Source organism: Salvelinus namaycush, chromosome 5 (assembly GCF_016432855.1).
Source record: "Salvelinus namaycush isolate Seneca chromosome 5, SaNama_1.0, whole genome shotgun sequence".
NCBI classification, from domain to species: Eukaryota; Metazoa; Chordata; class Actinopteri; order Salmoniformes; family Salmonidae; genus Salvelinus; species Salvelinus namaycush.
Window position 1 is genome coordinate 37,742,437 of NC_052311.1, and position 16,600 is coordinate 37,759,036.

General features: G+C 39.7%; 1 protein-coding gene and 1 long non-coding RNA gene across 5 annotated transcripts; one reads left to right on the plus strand and one right to left on the minus strand.

Annotated features, from left to right (window-relative positions):
• Window positions 1–1,739: 1,739 nt before the first annotated feature.
• Window positions 1,740–8,378, minus strand: LOC120048246 (transcription initiation factor TFIID subunit 12-like). 3 transcript variants are annotated; one of them, XM_038994058.1, is made up of 6 exons: window positions 8,258–8,378; window positions 6,876–7,123; window positions 6,382–6,459; window positions 6,134–6,248; window positions 5,099–5,187; window positions 1,740–2,513 (listed from the first exon to the last, which is right to left on the minus strand). In XM_038994058.1, the coding sequence occupies exons 2-6, from the start codon at window positions 7,047–7,049 to the stop codon at window positions 2,478–2,480; spliced, it is 492 nt and encodes a 163-aa protein (XP_038849986.1). In that variant the 5' UTR covers window positions 7,050–7,123; window positions 8,258–8,378; the 3' UTR covers window positions 1,740–2,477. The 3 variants fall into 3 exon arrangements, with proteins under 3 accessions (XP_038849986.1, XP_038849987.1, XP_038849988.1); XM_038994059.1 differs by lacking the exon at window positions 8,258–8,378 and adding an exon at window positions 7,980–8,052; XM_038994060.1 differs by lacking the exon at window positions 8,258–8,378 and adding an exon at window positions 7,642–7,951.
• Window positions 8,379–9,845: 1,467 nt separating this feature from the next.
• LOC120047521 lies at window positions 9,846–16,034 on the plus strand. Of its 2 annotated transcripts, XR_005476898.1 has the most exons (6): window positions 9,846–10,245; window positions 10,369–10,481; window positions 11,120–11,263; window positions 11,397–11,473; window positions 11,571–11,946; window positions 15,985–16,034. It is a non-coding gene; the product is annotated as an uncharacterized LOC120047521 (long non-coding RNA). The 2 variants fall into 2 exon arrangements; XR_005476897.1 differs by having other exon boundaries at window positions 10,369–11,263.
• The last annotated feature ends 566 nt before the right edge of the window (window positions 16,035–16,600 follow it).

Below are 16,600 nucleotides of genomic sequence, written 5' to 3' on the forward strand. Positions count from 1 at the left end.
ACAAGCTTCCAACAATAAGTTGGGTTTTGGCCCATTCCTCCTGACAGAGCTGGTGTAACTGAGTCAGGTTTGTAGGCCTCATTGCTCGCACACGCTTTTTCAGTTCTGCCCACACATTTTCTATAGGATTGAGTTCAGGGCTTTGTTATGGCCACACCAATACCTTGACTTTCTTGTCCTTAAGCCATTTTGCCACAACTTTGGAAGTATGCTTGGGGTCATTGTCCATTTGGAAGACCCATTTGCGACCAAGCTTTAACTTCCTGACTGATGGTCTTGAGATGTTGCTTCAATCCACATAATTTCCTACCTCATGAAGCCATCTATTTTGTGAAGTGCACCAGTCCCTCCTGCAGCAAAGCACCCCAACAACATGATGCTGCCACCTCCATGCTTCACGGTTGGGATGGTGTTCTTCGGCTTGCAAGCCTCCCCATTTTTCCTCCAAACATAACAATGGTCATTATGGTCAAACAGTTCTATTTTTGTTTCATCAGACCAGAGGACATTTCTCCAAAAAGTACAATCTTTGTCCCCATGTGCAGTTGCAAACCATAGTCTTGCTTTTTTATGGCGGTTTTGGAGCAGTGGCTTCTTCCTTGCTTAGCGGCCTTTCAGGTTATGTCGATATAGGACTCGTTTTATTGTGGATATAGATACTTTTGTACCGGTTTCCTCCAGCATCTTCACAAGGTCCTTTGCTGTTGTTCTGGGATTGATTTGCACTTTTCACACCAAAGTACATTCATCTCTAGGAGACAGAACGCGTCTCTTTCCTGAGCGGTATGACGGCTGCATGGTTCCATGGTGTTTATACTTGCGTACTATTGTTTGTAGAGATGAACGTGGTACCTTCAGGCATTTGGAAATTGCTCCCAAGGATGAACCAGACTTGTGGAGGTCTACAATTTCTTTTGAGGTCTTGGCTGATTTCTTTTGATTTTCCCATGATGTCAAGCAAAGAGGCACCTTTTGAGTTTGAAGGTAGGCCTTGAAATACATCCACAGGTACACCTCCAATTGACTCAAATGATGTTAATTAGCCTATCAGAAGCTTCTAAAGCCATGACATCATTTTCTAGAATTTTCCAAGCTGTTTAAAAAAGGCAGTCAACTTAGTGTATGTAAACTTCTGACCACTGGAATTGTGATACAGTGAATTCTAAGTGAAATAATCTGTCTGTAAACAATTGTTGGAAAAATGACTTATGTCATGCACAAAACCGACTTGCCAAAACTATAGTTTGTTAACAAGAAATTTGTGGAGTGGTTGAAAAACACATAGGTTGGAGTCATTAAAACTCGTATGTAAACTTCCGACTTCAACTGTATGCCATGTCACAATGCTGCCCTTGAAAAACTGACTGCCATCTTCGACAAAACATCATAAGATAATCTTGACTTGAGGCTCTTCACCGGATGAGGAGAAGAAATGTTACAAGATGGGCATTACCAATTGTGCCAACTTGTCAGAACATGGACATAGACATAACACATGTAAAATTCTTTGCAAGTGCGTGAACAGGGAAATTTCTGAAGGAGTTTGTCCTCCAGAATCAAGAAACTCTATACTAGTGGTATTACAGTTATGAAAATGTAGTCAAATCTCTTTGCCCTGAATAGTGATATACTGATGTAATCCTTTTATATAGAAAGTGAACTCTGAAAAACTCAAGTTTACAACAAATGAGAAAGAACATGACTGAACAGTGAAATAAACACACATATTAAATGCCAAGTGAAATATGAATCTTATTTATGGAATAAAAATAACAGGTTTAACTAAAACACTGCCATATAAAGTAAAACAAATGTTACAGCTTCCCCACACATCCCCAAATAAGGACCATTACCCAACCCCATATCACTGCAGTCTGGCGACACAAGACATACTTCACATACGTATTATTTTTGAATAATAGTCAGTCATTTGTTGTTAATTGTTGACATCTTATGAAAAACAAGGTCCTGGGAAATTTTCTAATGAACTATGGAGATGACATCAGATCCCTACAGCACACAAAAACATTGTGCCATGACAGTACCCTGGAAACCAACTAAATGCAAATGGTATATATTTCTGATGTTAGATGAAGGGGGTTTGTTTATCTGACAAAAACTAAACACACAACAGCAAACGCATGCCAGACAAAATCAACAACAAAAAAACAAGTGGGAAAGAGTATGGAAGCCACCACCATATTGAAGGTGTGTGTGTGTTTGGTGGTTACCCCCTGAACAAAAAAGTAAAGTTGAACAGATAATTCCAAAAACAAAACACTGTCCCAAAACAACATTTACACTGAATGAGGAGTGTGTGATTTTGGCCAGTCTGTGATGGAGCTGACAAATCACACACAAAACCTGGGAAAGATGAAGACATGGGTGAAAGAATGTCCCCCATTATTAGAAATACACAGAGAAAAGACAAAGACAAACAGCACAGAGGGTTTGTGCGAGGCTGGTTCCAGGTCTTGCTACTTTTTGGTTGTTTTGCGGATCAATGCCATTCTCTGGATGAGACAAATGAAAAACATGCTCAATCACTATTGCATTTAGGTCATTTTTTCGTAGACATTCTTATCCAGAGCACCTTATAGTCAGTGCATTCAACTAAGGTTGGTAAGACAACCACATATCAGTCCCATATTAAATTATGGAAATTATTTTCAATACTTCCTAAACAATACACCAAAAATTATAATTATATAATACATGTACTGTGAAACAGTATTTACCCCCTTTCTAATTTTCTCTACTTTTGCATATTTTTGATACTGAATGTTATACCTTCAACCAGAACTTAATATTAGACAAAGGGAACCTGAGAACAAATAACAAAACAATTACATAAGTACTTTACACCACTGGAAATAAGTAATTAGTACTTTAAAGTATTTTTACTTAAGTAGCTTTTGGTGTATCTGTACTTTACTATTTATATGACAACTTTTACTTCACTACATTCCTAAAGAAAATAATGTACTTTTTACTCCATACATTTTCCCTGACACCCTAAAGTACACGTTATATTTTGAATGCTTAGCAGGACAGGAAAATTGTCAAATTCACACACACATCAAGAGAACATTCCTGGTCTGATCTGGCGGACTCACTAAACACAAATGCTTTGTTTGTAAAGATGTCTGGCCCACTTTTCCAAGCAGAACTGCTTTAATACAGCAACATGTGGGTTTACAAGCATGAACTGCTCATTTCAAGTCCTGCCACAACATCTCAATTGGGATCAAGTCTGGACTTTGACTAGGCCATTACAAAACTTCAAATGGGCTGCTTTTTAGCCATTTTCATGTAGACTTGATTGTGTGTTTTGGATTATTATCTTGCTGCATGACTCAGCCGCGCTTCAGATTCAGCTCACAGATGGATGGCCTGACATTCTCCTGTAGAATCATCTGATACAGAGCAGAATTCATGGTTCCTTCTAGGGCTGGGTGATATGTCCAAAATCTCATATCCCGATATAGGTAATTTCATATCCCGATAATGATACATATCACGATATAGCACTTTTGCTGTAAATTCAATGAATAAATAGTTTATATAAAATGACCACATGTAAAGGCCTATTTCTTATTACATTTTGAATTATACTCAACAAATAAAAGATACTTACTCATTTTGATTATTTCTCCTTTTCTTTACAACCTTTGCACAAATGTTCAATTAAGCATGTAACAAAATATAAAATATTAATGTATAAAATCTAAATATATATATATTTGGGGGCTTGCCTGTTTTGCATGTTATTTTGGCATTAATATGTGTCACATATCAATTTGTATTTGGTACCTTGGGTCGACTGCTAGCACCAACTCACGAAACCCCCGTTTCTCGACAGTGTAAATTGGGGCCATGTCTTTGCAGATGTAAGTTGCAACGGCAGCTGTTATCTCTTTCCATCTTCGTGATTCTTTGCCATAGTGTGTGCCGCGGGCAAAAGCCTCTTGCGAGTCGGGGGTTTGTTTTGAGCACTTGACTGTACTTTGTGGGTCTCATCAGTAGACTCTCTCCGTACTGTTTCACATGATTCTTGTGTAGGTGGTAAAAGAGGTTAGTGGTGTTTGAGCCTGTTGTCGGGACCGGCCTTCGGCATATTTTGCAGAGGACGGTTTTCTAGTCCGTGTCAGACTTTTCATACCCGAACCACGTCCATGCGACCAAAGTAGCCCCTCTTTTAGGTAGGAGCTTCTTGCTCTGTGTCACGTTCACTCTCCTCCATGTTTGTTTGTGTTGCAAATTTCCCTGTGTGGAAGAACGCAAAGCGTCGTCCAATTGACGACAAATATTGCCGTAAAGAGTGATTTGCGACAACGAAATAAACGATAGAAAAACGTCTATCGTTTCATATTATGCTCTATCGTCACACGATATATATCACCCAGCCCTAGTTCCTTCTATTAAGGAAAGTCGTCTAGGTCCTGAGGTAGCAAAGCATCCTAAAACTATCACACTACCACCCACCACCATGCTTGACCATTGGTATAAGGTTCTTACTGTGTAACTGGTTGTGCCACCTTTAGCTGAATGACTGCAACCAAATCTCATCGGAAAAGTTTACTCAAGTTTGCCAAAAATCACCTGGATGATCATCAAGACTCTTAGAAGAATGTTCTTTGCGTGACATGGGTCCAATTATGCCTGGTGAAAACCAAACACTGTTCATTCTTCTAAGAGTCTTGATGATCATCCATGTGTTTTTTGGCAAACTTGAGTAAACTTTTCCGATGAGATTTGGTTGCAGTCATTCAGCTAAAGGTGGCACAACCAGTTATTGAGTGTAAGGGGGCAATTACTGTTTCACACAGGGGAATTGGGTGTTGCATAACTTTGTTAATTAATAAAATAAGTACTTCTTTCTTTGTTACTTGTAAACTCAGGTTCCCTTCATCTAATATTAGGTTTGGTTGAAGATCTGATAACAATCAGTATCAAAAATATTGAAAAATAGAAAAACTCAGAAATGGGGAAAATACTTTTACAGCACTGTTCATTTAAATTATTGAACGTTTAGCACAATTCATTAGTATAAATGTGAACCCTGGGTGTGATCAAGATGAAAGAGTGACAAACAAACCTGTTTGTGGGCCTCTGTGGTACAAGCCTTCTTATACGGCCGAATCTCATCTGAACCATAGCCAGGAATCCACATGTTCCATTGGCGCTCTGTTGAGTGGCAGACAACACAGGGAGTGAGAATAAAAATCTAAGAGAAAATACACTCAACAGGAAATGGTCCATTAACTTCATCCACCTTTTATATGCAGATCTTTAAAACTCAAAACTGCTCTCAACACTCTGTTCATTTTTGCCATAGTAAATTAATCATTCCAACACTGCTTATGCCACAAAGCTGCCAGGGCTCTACGGTGCGACCATTTTACTCACATATGCACCTGGAATTTTTATTTAGAAGCACAAGTGCACCTAGAAAAATTAAGGATTCTAGCGTTATTATCGCTAATATTGTGATCCTAAATGTCTTTGTGTGCGCCAACATTTCTCAACTTAGGCGCACACGTGCTCCTTGTAAAAAAGTTAAGCATATAGCCCTGACTGCAGCGGCTGCTGCTATTCCAACCATTTTTTTTATTTCACTTTTATTTAACCAGGTAGGCTAGTTGAGAACAAGTTCTCATTTACAACTGCGACCTGGCCAAAATAAAGCAAAGCAGTGCGACACAAATAACAACCCAGAGTTACACATGGAATAAACAAAAACAGTCAATAATACAATAGAAAAAGTCTATATACAGTGTGTGCAAATGAGGTAAGATAAGGGAACTGAGGCAATAAATAGGCCATAGTGGCGAAATAATTACAATATAGCAATTAAACACGGAGTTGATAGATGTGCAGAAGATACTTGCATTTAAGAGCATTTGCAGGCCACGGAAGGAGAGTTGTATGGCATTGAAACTCGTCTAGAGGTTAGTTAACACAGTGTCCAAAGAAGGGCCAGAAGTATACAGAATGGTGTCGTCTGCGTAGTGGATCAGTGAATCACCAGCAGCAAGAGCGACATCATTGATGTATACAGAGAAAAGACTCGGCCCGAGAATTGAACCCTATGGCACCCCATCAGCCAGTATCAGCCTGTACTTTTACTCACCCAGGTGTAGCTGGACGTCCTTCACTTCTAAGGTGTTGGATTTGCGATGGCGGGCCAGCTGACAGGCAGCTGTCACCACACTGTCAATGAAGTCATCTGCAATCTGCAGCAGCATCTGAGAGGAAGACAGATGGGGGACCTCAGGTCACAAGTGATGAGGCTCCAAAACATTGCATGCACTAGTCTTTGCATTATGGTTTGGGACGCCATCTTCAGTGAAAGACACTTCTGAGCACTTCTGAGCATACCTCCTCCACATCCTCATCGAGCTGCTCATTGGGGTCAATCTCTCTTACGAGGTCCTGCAGCTTCTTTTTACTCAACACCTGAGTGGAGGGCAAACAGGTTGTTCGTCATAGTCAATGGTGCACTAAAAGCAGTCAAGCAGAGTGGCTACACGCTCATTGTACACCCTGAAACTTGGCATCTGGCTAGGGAGACGAACATAGAAGGCATGTTTTTACAGAACCAACCTGCACATGAAACTGAAGGATTGGCGTCAATGTATGTAAAGCCAAGTAGTAATTGTACCTTACAGTTATAGTGAATCCTTTGAACAATTCTATTGAAACCGAGCAAGAGTATACCATGGTCGTGCTTATTAGCCACCAAATGGAAGAATCCGAACTGAAACAGGGAGGGACTTCCTGTCCAATAAAAAATATACATTTTCATTTTCTGTCGCAAAACTTTTTACTGTATGCCCCAGGTTGGCGATGAGGAAATGGATAAGAGGACTCACCTGACTTCCTTCTGGGCTGATTCTGCCCGCAGGGCCAGGTGTGCCCATCACCTTCCCTGGGGCGGCGGCGGCGTTGCTATTGGCCATGCTGGTGGCGAGAGGTGGTGTTGAGGAGGCCTCGGCTTTCACGGTGAAGAAGTTGGAGTGGTTGGACTGTGGTTGGTACTGGGTCATAATCTGCCAGACCTAGGATGTCAGATGGTGGGGCCTCTCTCTGCACTGTCGTCGTAAGGACCAAGTCCGTGAAACTGGAATCAGAAGGGAAAAGTGTGAGAAAAAAAGCTCCTTGCGCCCTCAATCAACAAGCACACAGAATGCCAGGGTGCGGATAGACTGGTACATGGGATATGACTAGGGCCTTATAAAACTGCGTTATGGAGAACGCCTGCATTAAAGGGTAACTACACCCCAAAACCCACATTTCTTCTATTTTTCCCCAGACCTCAAAAGTGGTCTCCTGATGTAGTTAATATTGTAGTCCACAACAATGCTTTAAGTGTGATTTTGAGCATGAAAAACATTGGAAAAACAAACATAATTTGGGAAAAAAATTATACAGATCTTATAGGGTCCTAGTCATATCATGACATCTAGGTAGTTAGCTAGTCTGACATTTAAATGGCTAACCAAAACCTGGCATGATTTTTCTATGGATATTTACTGGGTAGTTAAAAAAACAAATATCACACATTGCGGCTGGCAAACCAGTAAACATTACACCGTCTGTCAGTCTTACATTATTGCGTATGGGCATATCAACACTCACGTGACAGCTGAGTTAGCTAGCTGGCTATGTTTGTTGACTAGCTAGCCGGCCGACATGTTAACTGGATAAATATTTATTGAGCACATGTTGATTGTATGATCTCGTGAGACAAGCGTTGAATTTAACTAAAATAATCCGTAATCACGTTGAAAAACTAACGTTAGTAACAAATGCATCACAACCACAGCTAATTTCAGTTAACATCAGTTAGTTAGCAGGCTAACATTGTTTAGCTAGGTAACGATACAGATTTAGCAAATATTCAGCTTGAAGACACAACGGTCACATTTTCCATGGAATGGTCCAAGCAAGCGTATCTACATATAGCAAATAAATACCTTATTAGCCAGCTAGATACCTGTTAACACAACATGGGGAGGATCTCAATTGCATACGTCATCTATCTTTGCCTCCTTCTCAAAAACCCATTGGAGGAGAGGGTCCAAAGGGCGGAACCTCTGGCTTTCTCATCCAATGTGTTTTTGAGAAGGAGAGAGGACGCGAGCAGTAAATAACTGAGATCTTCCCATAATCATTACGCTATGCAAGCTAGCTGGAAAAATGTACAAGTAATCTCTCAAAGATATATATATATATATATGTTTTAAATACTTACCTGACAAAACAAACACTATCTCCCCATGTTTTAAATGATCTAATTTAAGTCCACACAACACAAACCCGTCTGTGGCTAGAAAGTCCGATTTTTTTCTTATCTTCCTATTTTAATAACTGTATTTCCGGTACACCCAAATTGACGTACTCCTCCCCCCAGTGTCTGATGAGGAAAATGTTGCACAACCGTACCCATTACTGTTGTAATGAACACTTATGAGAATGGTGGACTGAATTTTCTGGACTTTACTACTTTAAATAATACTTTAAAGATCAATTGGATAAAACAATTCCAAAGAAGACCCACTTCTATCTGGAATTTTATTCCTCATCATGTCTTCTCTACTTTTGGTGGCCTTAACTTCATGTTGTTTTGCAATTATAATATTGACAAAATTCCAGTGAAACTTTCTGCTTTTCATCGTTTTCTTGTCATGGTCCTTAATTTATAAACACAATTTTCTCCACACAGATATTATATATGGAATAATCGGGATATATTGTATGAAAATACTTCTTTGTTTTTAGAATAGTGGTTCTGAAATAATATCCTATTGGTGAGCCAACTGGTAAATGCAGAGATTCTTTTACTCAGTTATAAGGAATTCTTATCACTTTACAAGGTCCCTGTAACACCTAAAGATTTTGCAATTGTTATAGACGCCATTCCCTCAGGTGTTGCTCTGTTATTCAGGAACGTGTCAAGACCTGACCCTCAGAGCCTACCTTTTATTGACCCTGTTGACTCATCAGTAGGAAAGATTTGTTTCTCTTTTGGTCCATTCAACAACAGAGCGATACGAACCTTGTTTCAGCAGGATGTTGTATCTATCTATACCTTATGTCATGCCTTTATTGGAATGGATTTATTGATAATATCTGTTGGAAAAAAGTTTGGATGTTGCCACACACATACCTACTTGTTAACAAAATTAAGGAAGTTTCCTTTAAAATTATTCATAAATATTATCCTGCCAACCACTATATGAAGAAGTTTAAGGAAAACAAATTGCTCCTTTTGTAATGACCACCCAGAAACAGTGTTGCATCTTTTTTGGCATTGTATTCATGTAAGAAAACTGTGGCAAGACATCAGTAGATTTATAATTGAACACATTTATGAAGAATTTACACTATTGTGGAGAGATGTACTGCTTGGATTCTTTACATACGATAGAAATAAGCTGAAACATTTTTATGTAATTAATTTAATTATTCTTTTGGCCAAATTTCATATACACAAATGTAAATTTACAAACAAAAAACCAAATGTTCTTACCCTACAAAAAGAAATTGATCTGTATTTTAAGACAGTTAAATACTCTACTAACAAAAAAGCTGTTAGAATTGTAAGTGTATGTATGTCCCTTAAGGTCCTTGTGTAATTGTAATGTGATATTGTACCCCCTAGCTCGATTGTCCATTGTATATAATATATATATATATATATACTTGTGTTCCCTTATGTACTTTCTGTATTGATTTGTTGTTAATAAAAAATGTAAATAATAATAATAATAAAATAAAAAGGAAATGTTGCACTATGTAGCAACGCCCACTTCCGCTCTACTTCCTACCCGATACATAGCTTACTGTCCCGATCGCGTCCTGTCAGCCTGATTGTAGCCATACTAGCTTCGAAGTCCCTCGTTTTATTATTATCTCAGTATATTAATATAATCATATTTCTATAATTCTTGTTGAAAATTATGTTTATCCGTTCAGTTAGTGATTTTTGTAAATCGATGATTGTGTTCAGGGTCTTTTTTTGTTTCTATTAACGTTCTAACTAGTAAGGTGGCTAGTAATTAGCCAACGCCTCCCTCCCCTACCAAACATGGCACTGTTTTACTCAGGGCGCTTGTAAGAGCTGACAAAGATCACATGACGGATGTACATCGTCTGGCCAAGACAAGTAGCAAAGCACCGAACTCCAAGTTAAAAACAAGGATTCAAACTTTGTGTCCAGTTACCTTTTCAACTATGAAGGTAAGTATAGCCAAGTTGCCTATCAGACAAGGACGTTTACTCAAAGCTGTAACGTAGTTTAAGACATGCCTTTTGCAGTAGCTAGCTAACATTATGATTGCTCTTTCTTTTGATTCCAAACAGCTTCGAACAGGGCCAACGTGACAGGAGAGGTCAGCATAAGGGTTTGCTGCTTGCTACAGGTCCATGAGGAAAAATGAGAAACCACACAGTTTGAGTGTAGGCTGAAAAGTCAGGTGTTTGTGACACACTATATGCAGGTTACACAGTCAGAGATGAAGCCTAGTCTTAGACTAAGAAGTTCCTGTCAATGGAGAACTGCATTAAGAGGCATTGCTTAGTCTAGGACTAGGCTTAACCCATGTCTATGAAACCGTTCTTAGTGCAGTAATTGTTCAGATGTTTTCCTTGCTGTTTATGTGAGCTCTGTTATGTTGGACGCATTAGATTACATTTAAACAAGGACATATACCCTTAATAGAAAAGTTTAAATTCTTTATTAGTTGTCCCCCCTTCCTGCCATGCTACTGTAGCTAGGAAGCAAACGTAGCTAGCTTGCTATCATACAAGCTTAATTGATAATATATCGTTATATTGTTAACCTATTCGTTTACCAACAGTTCAGTTAATGTATAGTGCTTCTACACCTGCATTGCTTGCTGTTTGGAGTTTTAGGCTGGGTTTCTGTACAGCACTTTGTAACATCAGCTGATGTAAGAAGGGCTTTATAAATACATTTGATTGATATTGCTGTAATGAATTTAGTGGCTGTTGCATGTTGCGCCAGTCATTTCTGTTTGCTGGTCGTGACACATGTTGAGTGATTTTAGTCTAATCATTTTCTTTTTATATCCCCACGTGGGTTGTACTGAAGCCCTGTGAGCCAGTAACAATGACACAACATCACCACACAGTTGCATTACTTTTCCAGTCTGCACACTAAGATGTAACACCAGTCGTCACACCTGTGCACAGCTGCACAGAGGCCGAGCAGCAGTGGCATAAGCCAAGGACTATGGTATGTTTTAATAGCTATACCACATATCAAAATGATATGGTTATAATCCCATCATAATGCTAATAAATAATTTAATGAAAACTTAAATCGTCTCATGATTAGATTTAGAATAGTGTCCTTGTACTTTTTACAGGGTCTGCAACCTGGGCCCATAGGCAAAATGACCATCACCAAGCCCACAAAAAAGCGCATGGCAGAAGGACGGATTAGGTGAGTATTCCCTAATAGCCAGTATAGTAGGTAGTAGCTAGGCATATCCTATTAAACTTTGACTATATAAAATTATTTAATTTCATGTTGTTTCAAGTACATTGTTTAGATTGGCTAACCACAGCGGCTGCTTTGCGGAAGTACACTCTACAGCGCCCTTTTTGGAACGCTCCCTGACCTTTCAGTTCTCCAGATAGAAGAGGAAAACAAGAACTTTGACCCTCTATCCAAGCCATTGATCTGCAGCATGGGGATGTCTGCTGAAAAGCTTTTAGCTGACTCCCACTTTGGAAAGGTATAGGTGGGGAGCCTCCTGTCTTACCAGCAGCCTCCAATCACAACGTGACCATAGTTCACTATAAGGAGACACCACCATTCCCTTTACTGCCCCTGGGTGGCTACAGACTGGAGAGCAACTTTCAAGGCTGCACTTGTGCTCAATGAAGAAGACCAGCTTCACATAGTCTCTTCAGGTGAGAGAATACATAGAGACCCAGTGGTGTTCTCACTAATTAAAGAGAAGGGTGACTGGTACTACTTATGTGTACATGCAAAAGTTCTTAGGCAGGAAAGACTAAATAACAAGGGACAGGCTCCTTTATCTTTCAATTAATGAAAGAGAAACAAACCAACATCTGTCTGTGCAATTCATTAATAATTTAAAATAATTCAGTAAAATGTTTCTGTTCTCATCACTGTAAATAGAAAATCTTTATAACATTTTGTTTGGTGTATAAGCAGAGGTGTTTATTATCAATAAAGGGACTACAGGGTGTTAGACAATGTGGATGGTCACAGCAAAAAAAGGAAAGATGCATTGCAGTAGTAGCTCATTGCTCCTTGGCCCATGCCTTCACAAGAGGCCTTCACTGGTAGTTTTGTGAGAAGGCAAGCCACAGCCCAGATGCAGTTGATGCTTCCCATCAGTGACATGCGGATCTCTTGGACATGGTAATATTCCACTGGAATAGCAAAGGTACTGCTCCCTTTTTTAGATGTCGAAGCCCACTAGAAGGTTTAATGAAATCTTCTTAAATTCCTAACTTCCAATAAAGATGCCATACCAACTAATAATGTTAACGTCCTTAGCACTAACGTTAGCTAGGTACTGGTAGCTAACGTTTGCTAGCTAAATAGACAAAAAACAGAACCCAATCGAATTACAAAAATCTATAGAAATATGATTATATTAATTTACTGAGGTAAATTTACTGAGGTCACTCATAAAATGAGTGACTTCGAGGCTAGTATGGCTGACAAGTAGTGATGGTCGCTCACGAACAAGTCGGCTCTAAGAGCCGACTCGCATATCAGAAGAGCTGAATCCATTTACAAAAAAATGAAGATATGAATAATCAAAAGATTTTAAATTAATAGAATTAACTAATTCAAAGAACAGAGAAAAAAGAAGAAACAAAATATAGGCCTAAATACTCAAGCGCAAATTCATTCTGACTGTCTGCTCAGACTAACAGCCTCACCTGTTGTTCCTGTCAATCAGACACGCAATGTCAACCAATGAACCAAAGACGCGTGAGGGAGGGCTGAGCCAACTCACACAGTCACACACTTAGCAGCCGAGGAGAGAGAGGAAGGACAGCTGTGGAAACAACAGCTGTAAAATAAATTGGAAGCACAGTAGCATTTGGATACATTTTAATAATGTAGACAATGTTAGAGCACAGTGTAGATTTTCCTAAACAAAATCTCATATAAAGCCGGTTCTATGCACAACCTACACCGGCATATGCGAACTGTGCACCCAACTGTGAAGCTAGCTGTAGCGGAGCTTCGAGAAGCTAGCGGGCGTGATAGTGGTGGAGCCACCACCTCCACATGTGGAGATGTATCCTCTCAGTCAAGTAGGCCTACTCCGCGACGCAATCTTCTATGGACCAGTTTATGCCAAAGTTTATGTCTGCAGCAAAACAAGGCCAACTTGATAGTGCATTGGCTAAAATGATGGGCACCGATTTCCAGCCATTTTCGATCGTGGAGGACAGAGGTTTTAGAAATTATCGCAATAGTCTAAATCCAATGTACACAATTCCAAGCAGGAAAACCCTTTTAAAATCACTTATTCCACAACTGTACGAGAGCACACAGGCTTCAGTGCGGGAAAGAGTCCAAAAAGCTACTGCAGTTTGCCTTACCACTGACTGCTGGACATCAAGGGTAACCACTTCTTACATGTCGGTTACATTTCACTTCATTGAAGATTTTTCGATGTCTAGCTGTCTTCTGGACTGCTTTGAGTTCAGCGACAGACACCTCGGAGAACTTGGCAGAGGAACTGTTGAGAGTGGCCAGAGAATGGCAAGTAGATGGAAAAGTGGTCTGTTGTGTTAGCGACAATACAGCTAACATAACCAAAGCCATGAACATTTTAAAATAGACCCGTCATCCATGTCTTGCCCACACAATCAACCTGATTGTAAGATGCTCTGAAGGTGATGAAGCCCACTGGACAAAGTGAAAGGAGCTGTGGAATACTTCCACAGGAGTACAGTAGGTGATGAAAAACTAAAGTCTACACAACGCCAGATGGGGATGCCTGAGCGGAGGCCTAAACAAGACTGCACTAGTGGAATTCAACATTTTATATGTTGAAGTGGTTTCTTGAGTCAAAGGATGCCACCATCTCTACTAGAGGTCGACCGATTATGATTTTAACGACGATACCGATACCGATTATTGGAGGACAAAAAAAGCCGATACCGATTAATCGGCCGATTTATTTTTATTTTTTTAAGAAAAAAGGTTTTTAATATATCATACACACACACACATTTTTGTAATAATGACAACTGCAACAATACTGAATGAACAATGAACACTTTTATTTTAACTTAATATAATACATAAATACACACACACACACACACACAGCTCTGAAGTGACAATGATACTGAAGAGTCTGCTTAGGAGACAAATACTCTCAACTGTTTGAATAAAAATAGTTTAAGTTACCTGTGATGAATGTTGAAAACAAAAACTGTCATTTCTATATGCAGGAAATCCTATTTTAATAATGGGCATGGTAAGAATTGACGACCAAAGTGCGAGTCATAATTCCCATGACACCTTCTAGCAAAATCTGAAAAGCGGTTCCTTCATTTATTCCATAGGATATTTTTAGATTCACTTAAAATAAGGTCTGTGTTTCGTGTAGGCTTACACCACCTTGCCAATTTTATAACTGTAGATATCCATAGGACAACTCTGATCAACTCTAACTCTGATCAATATTGGCTAAATATAAGCGAAGATAAATTTTTTTGTAGAGTGGATTTATGAAAATATGTTGACAAACGTTACCTTATCCTAGTGAGATTTACACGGGTATCAAAACGTTGAGGCGGTTTAAGCCTGCACGAAACACAGACCTTATTTGAAGTAGATCAAGACATTCTCTATGGAAGACATGAACGGTAAAATAACGAAGGAACCCCTGTCAAGTTCAGCCGCAAGTTATTACAGGAATTATAACGCGTCGACTATTTCTCTCTAAACCATATACCTTTGACTAATCCGGAAACTATCACCTCGAAAACAAAACGTTTATTCCGTTCCGTATTTTATCTAACGGGTGGCATCCATGAGTCTAAATATTCCTGTTACATTGCACAACCTTCAATGTTGTCATAATTACGTAAAATTCTGGCAAATTAGTTCGCAAAGAGCCAGGCGGCCCAAACTGTTGCATATACCCTGACTCTGCGTGCAATGAACGCAAGAGAAATGACACAATTTCACCTGGTTAATATTGCCTGCTAACCTGGATTTCTCTTAGCTAAATATGCAGGTTTAAAAATATATACATGTGTATTGATTTTAAGAAAGGCATTGATGTTTATGGTTAAGTACATATTGGAGCAATGACAGTCATTGATTGATTGTTTTTTTATAAGATAAGTTTAATGCTAGCTAGCAATTTACCTTAGCTTACTGCATTCGCGGCACAGGCAGGCTCCTCGTGGAGTGCAATGTAATCAGTGTTAGAGCATTGGACTAGTTAACTGTAAGGTTGCAAGATTGGATCCCCCGAGCTGACAATGTTAAAAATCTGTCCCTAGGCCGTCATTGAAAATAAGAATGTGTTTTTAACTGATTTGCCTAGTTAAATAAAGATTAAATGTGTACATTTTTTTTTTTTTTAAATGGCAAATCGGCACCCAAAAATACCGATTTCCGATTGTTATGAAAACTTGAAATTGGCCCCGATTTAATCGGCCATTCCGATTTAATCGGTCGACCTCTAATCTCTACCCTGGCCATTGTCAATGCACCTGTTGATGCTCTGACCCAAGAGGAATGGGAGGTGGTGGAGGAGTTGTGCAGAGTCCTGGAACCCTTTGAGCAGGTCACTGTGGAGATCAGTGGATAGGGCAGTTATTACTACATCATTATTTAATCCAGTATTATATATGTATATTAGCAGTATATGAGAATGTAGTATCAGTAGACAAAACATGAACCTGAACTAATAAGTTACTGTTCTCTCTTTTCAGCTATGTGACAGCCTCAAAAATGATACTCCTGTGTAAGGGTCTGCAGGGAATCACAGCCAGCCGCCAGAGAGAAGCAAATGTAACCACAGGACATGTGACAGAGTTGATGGACACCCTATGTTCATCAATGGACAGAAAGTTCCACAGAATGGAATATAATCACGTGCTATCAGAAACCGCTGCACTTGCCCCCAGGTTTAAGAAGTTAGCCTTCAGTGATGCCAGAGCGATTGATGAGGATCTTCAAAGATTGACCTCAGCAGCAGGGAGGGACAGCCCCAGCAGTCAGTTGGCTCAGGCACCAGGGCAACAGGAAGAAGAGGGAGCAGATGGAACAGAAGCACCAGCAGTAGTGCCACAAACTTCTGCTGTTTGGATGCGGTTTGACGAGAGAGCAACTGGGGATGCAGCCCCGAAGGAATCCCTCAGCAGATGCCATAATGGAGGTCCGATGCTATTTGGAGGAGGCCCTCCTCCAAAGATCTGCAGATCCTCTGAGCTGGTGGGAGAACAAGGCCTCGGTCTACCCACGGCTTACTAAAGTCATAACAGGGAGACTGCATAGTGGCCACATCCGTTCCCTCTGAGATGGTCTTCTCGAAAACGGGACAGATAA

Coding starts and splice junctions, on each gene's coding strand:
- LOC120048246 (XM_038994058.1), bottom strand. CDS start 7,049: ATGACCCAGTACCAACCACAGTCCAACCACTCCAACTTCTTCACCGTG. Junction 5,188..6,133: donor GGACGTCCAGCTACACCTGG/GTGAGTAAAAGT, acceptor GCCACTCAACAG/AGCGCCAATGGAACATGTGG. Junction 2,514..5,098: donor CCACAGAGGCCCACAAACAG/GTTTGTTTGTCA, acceptor TGTCTCATCCAG/AGAATGGCATTGATCCGCAA.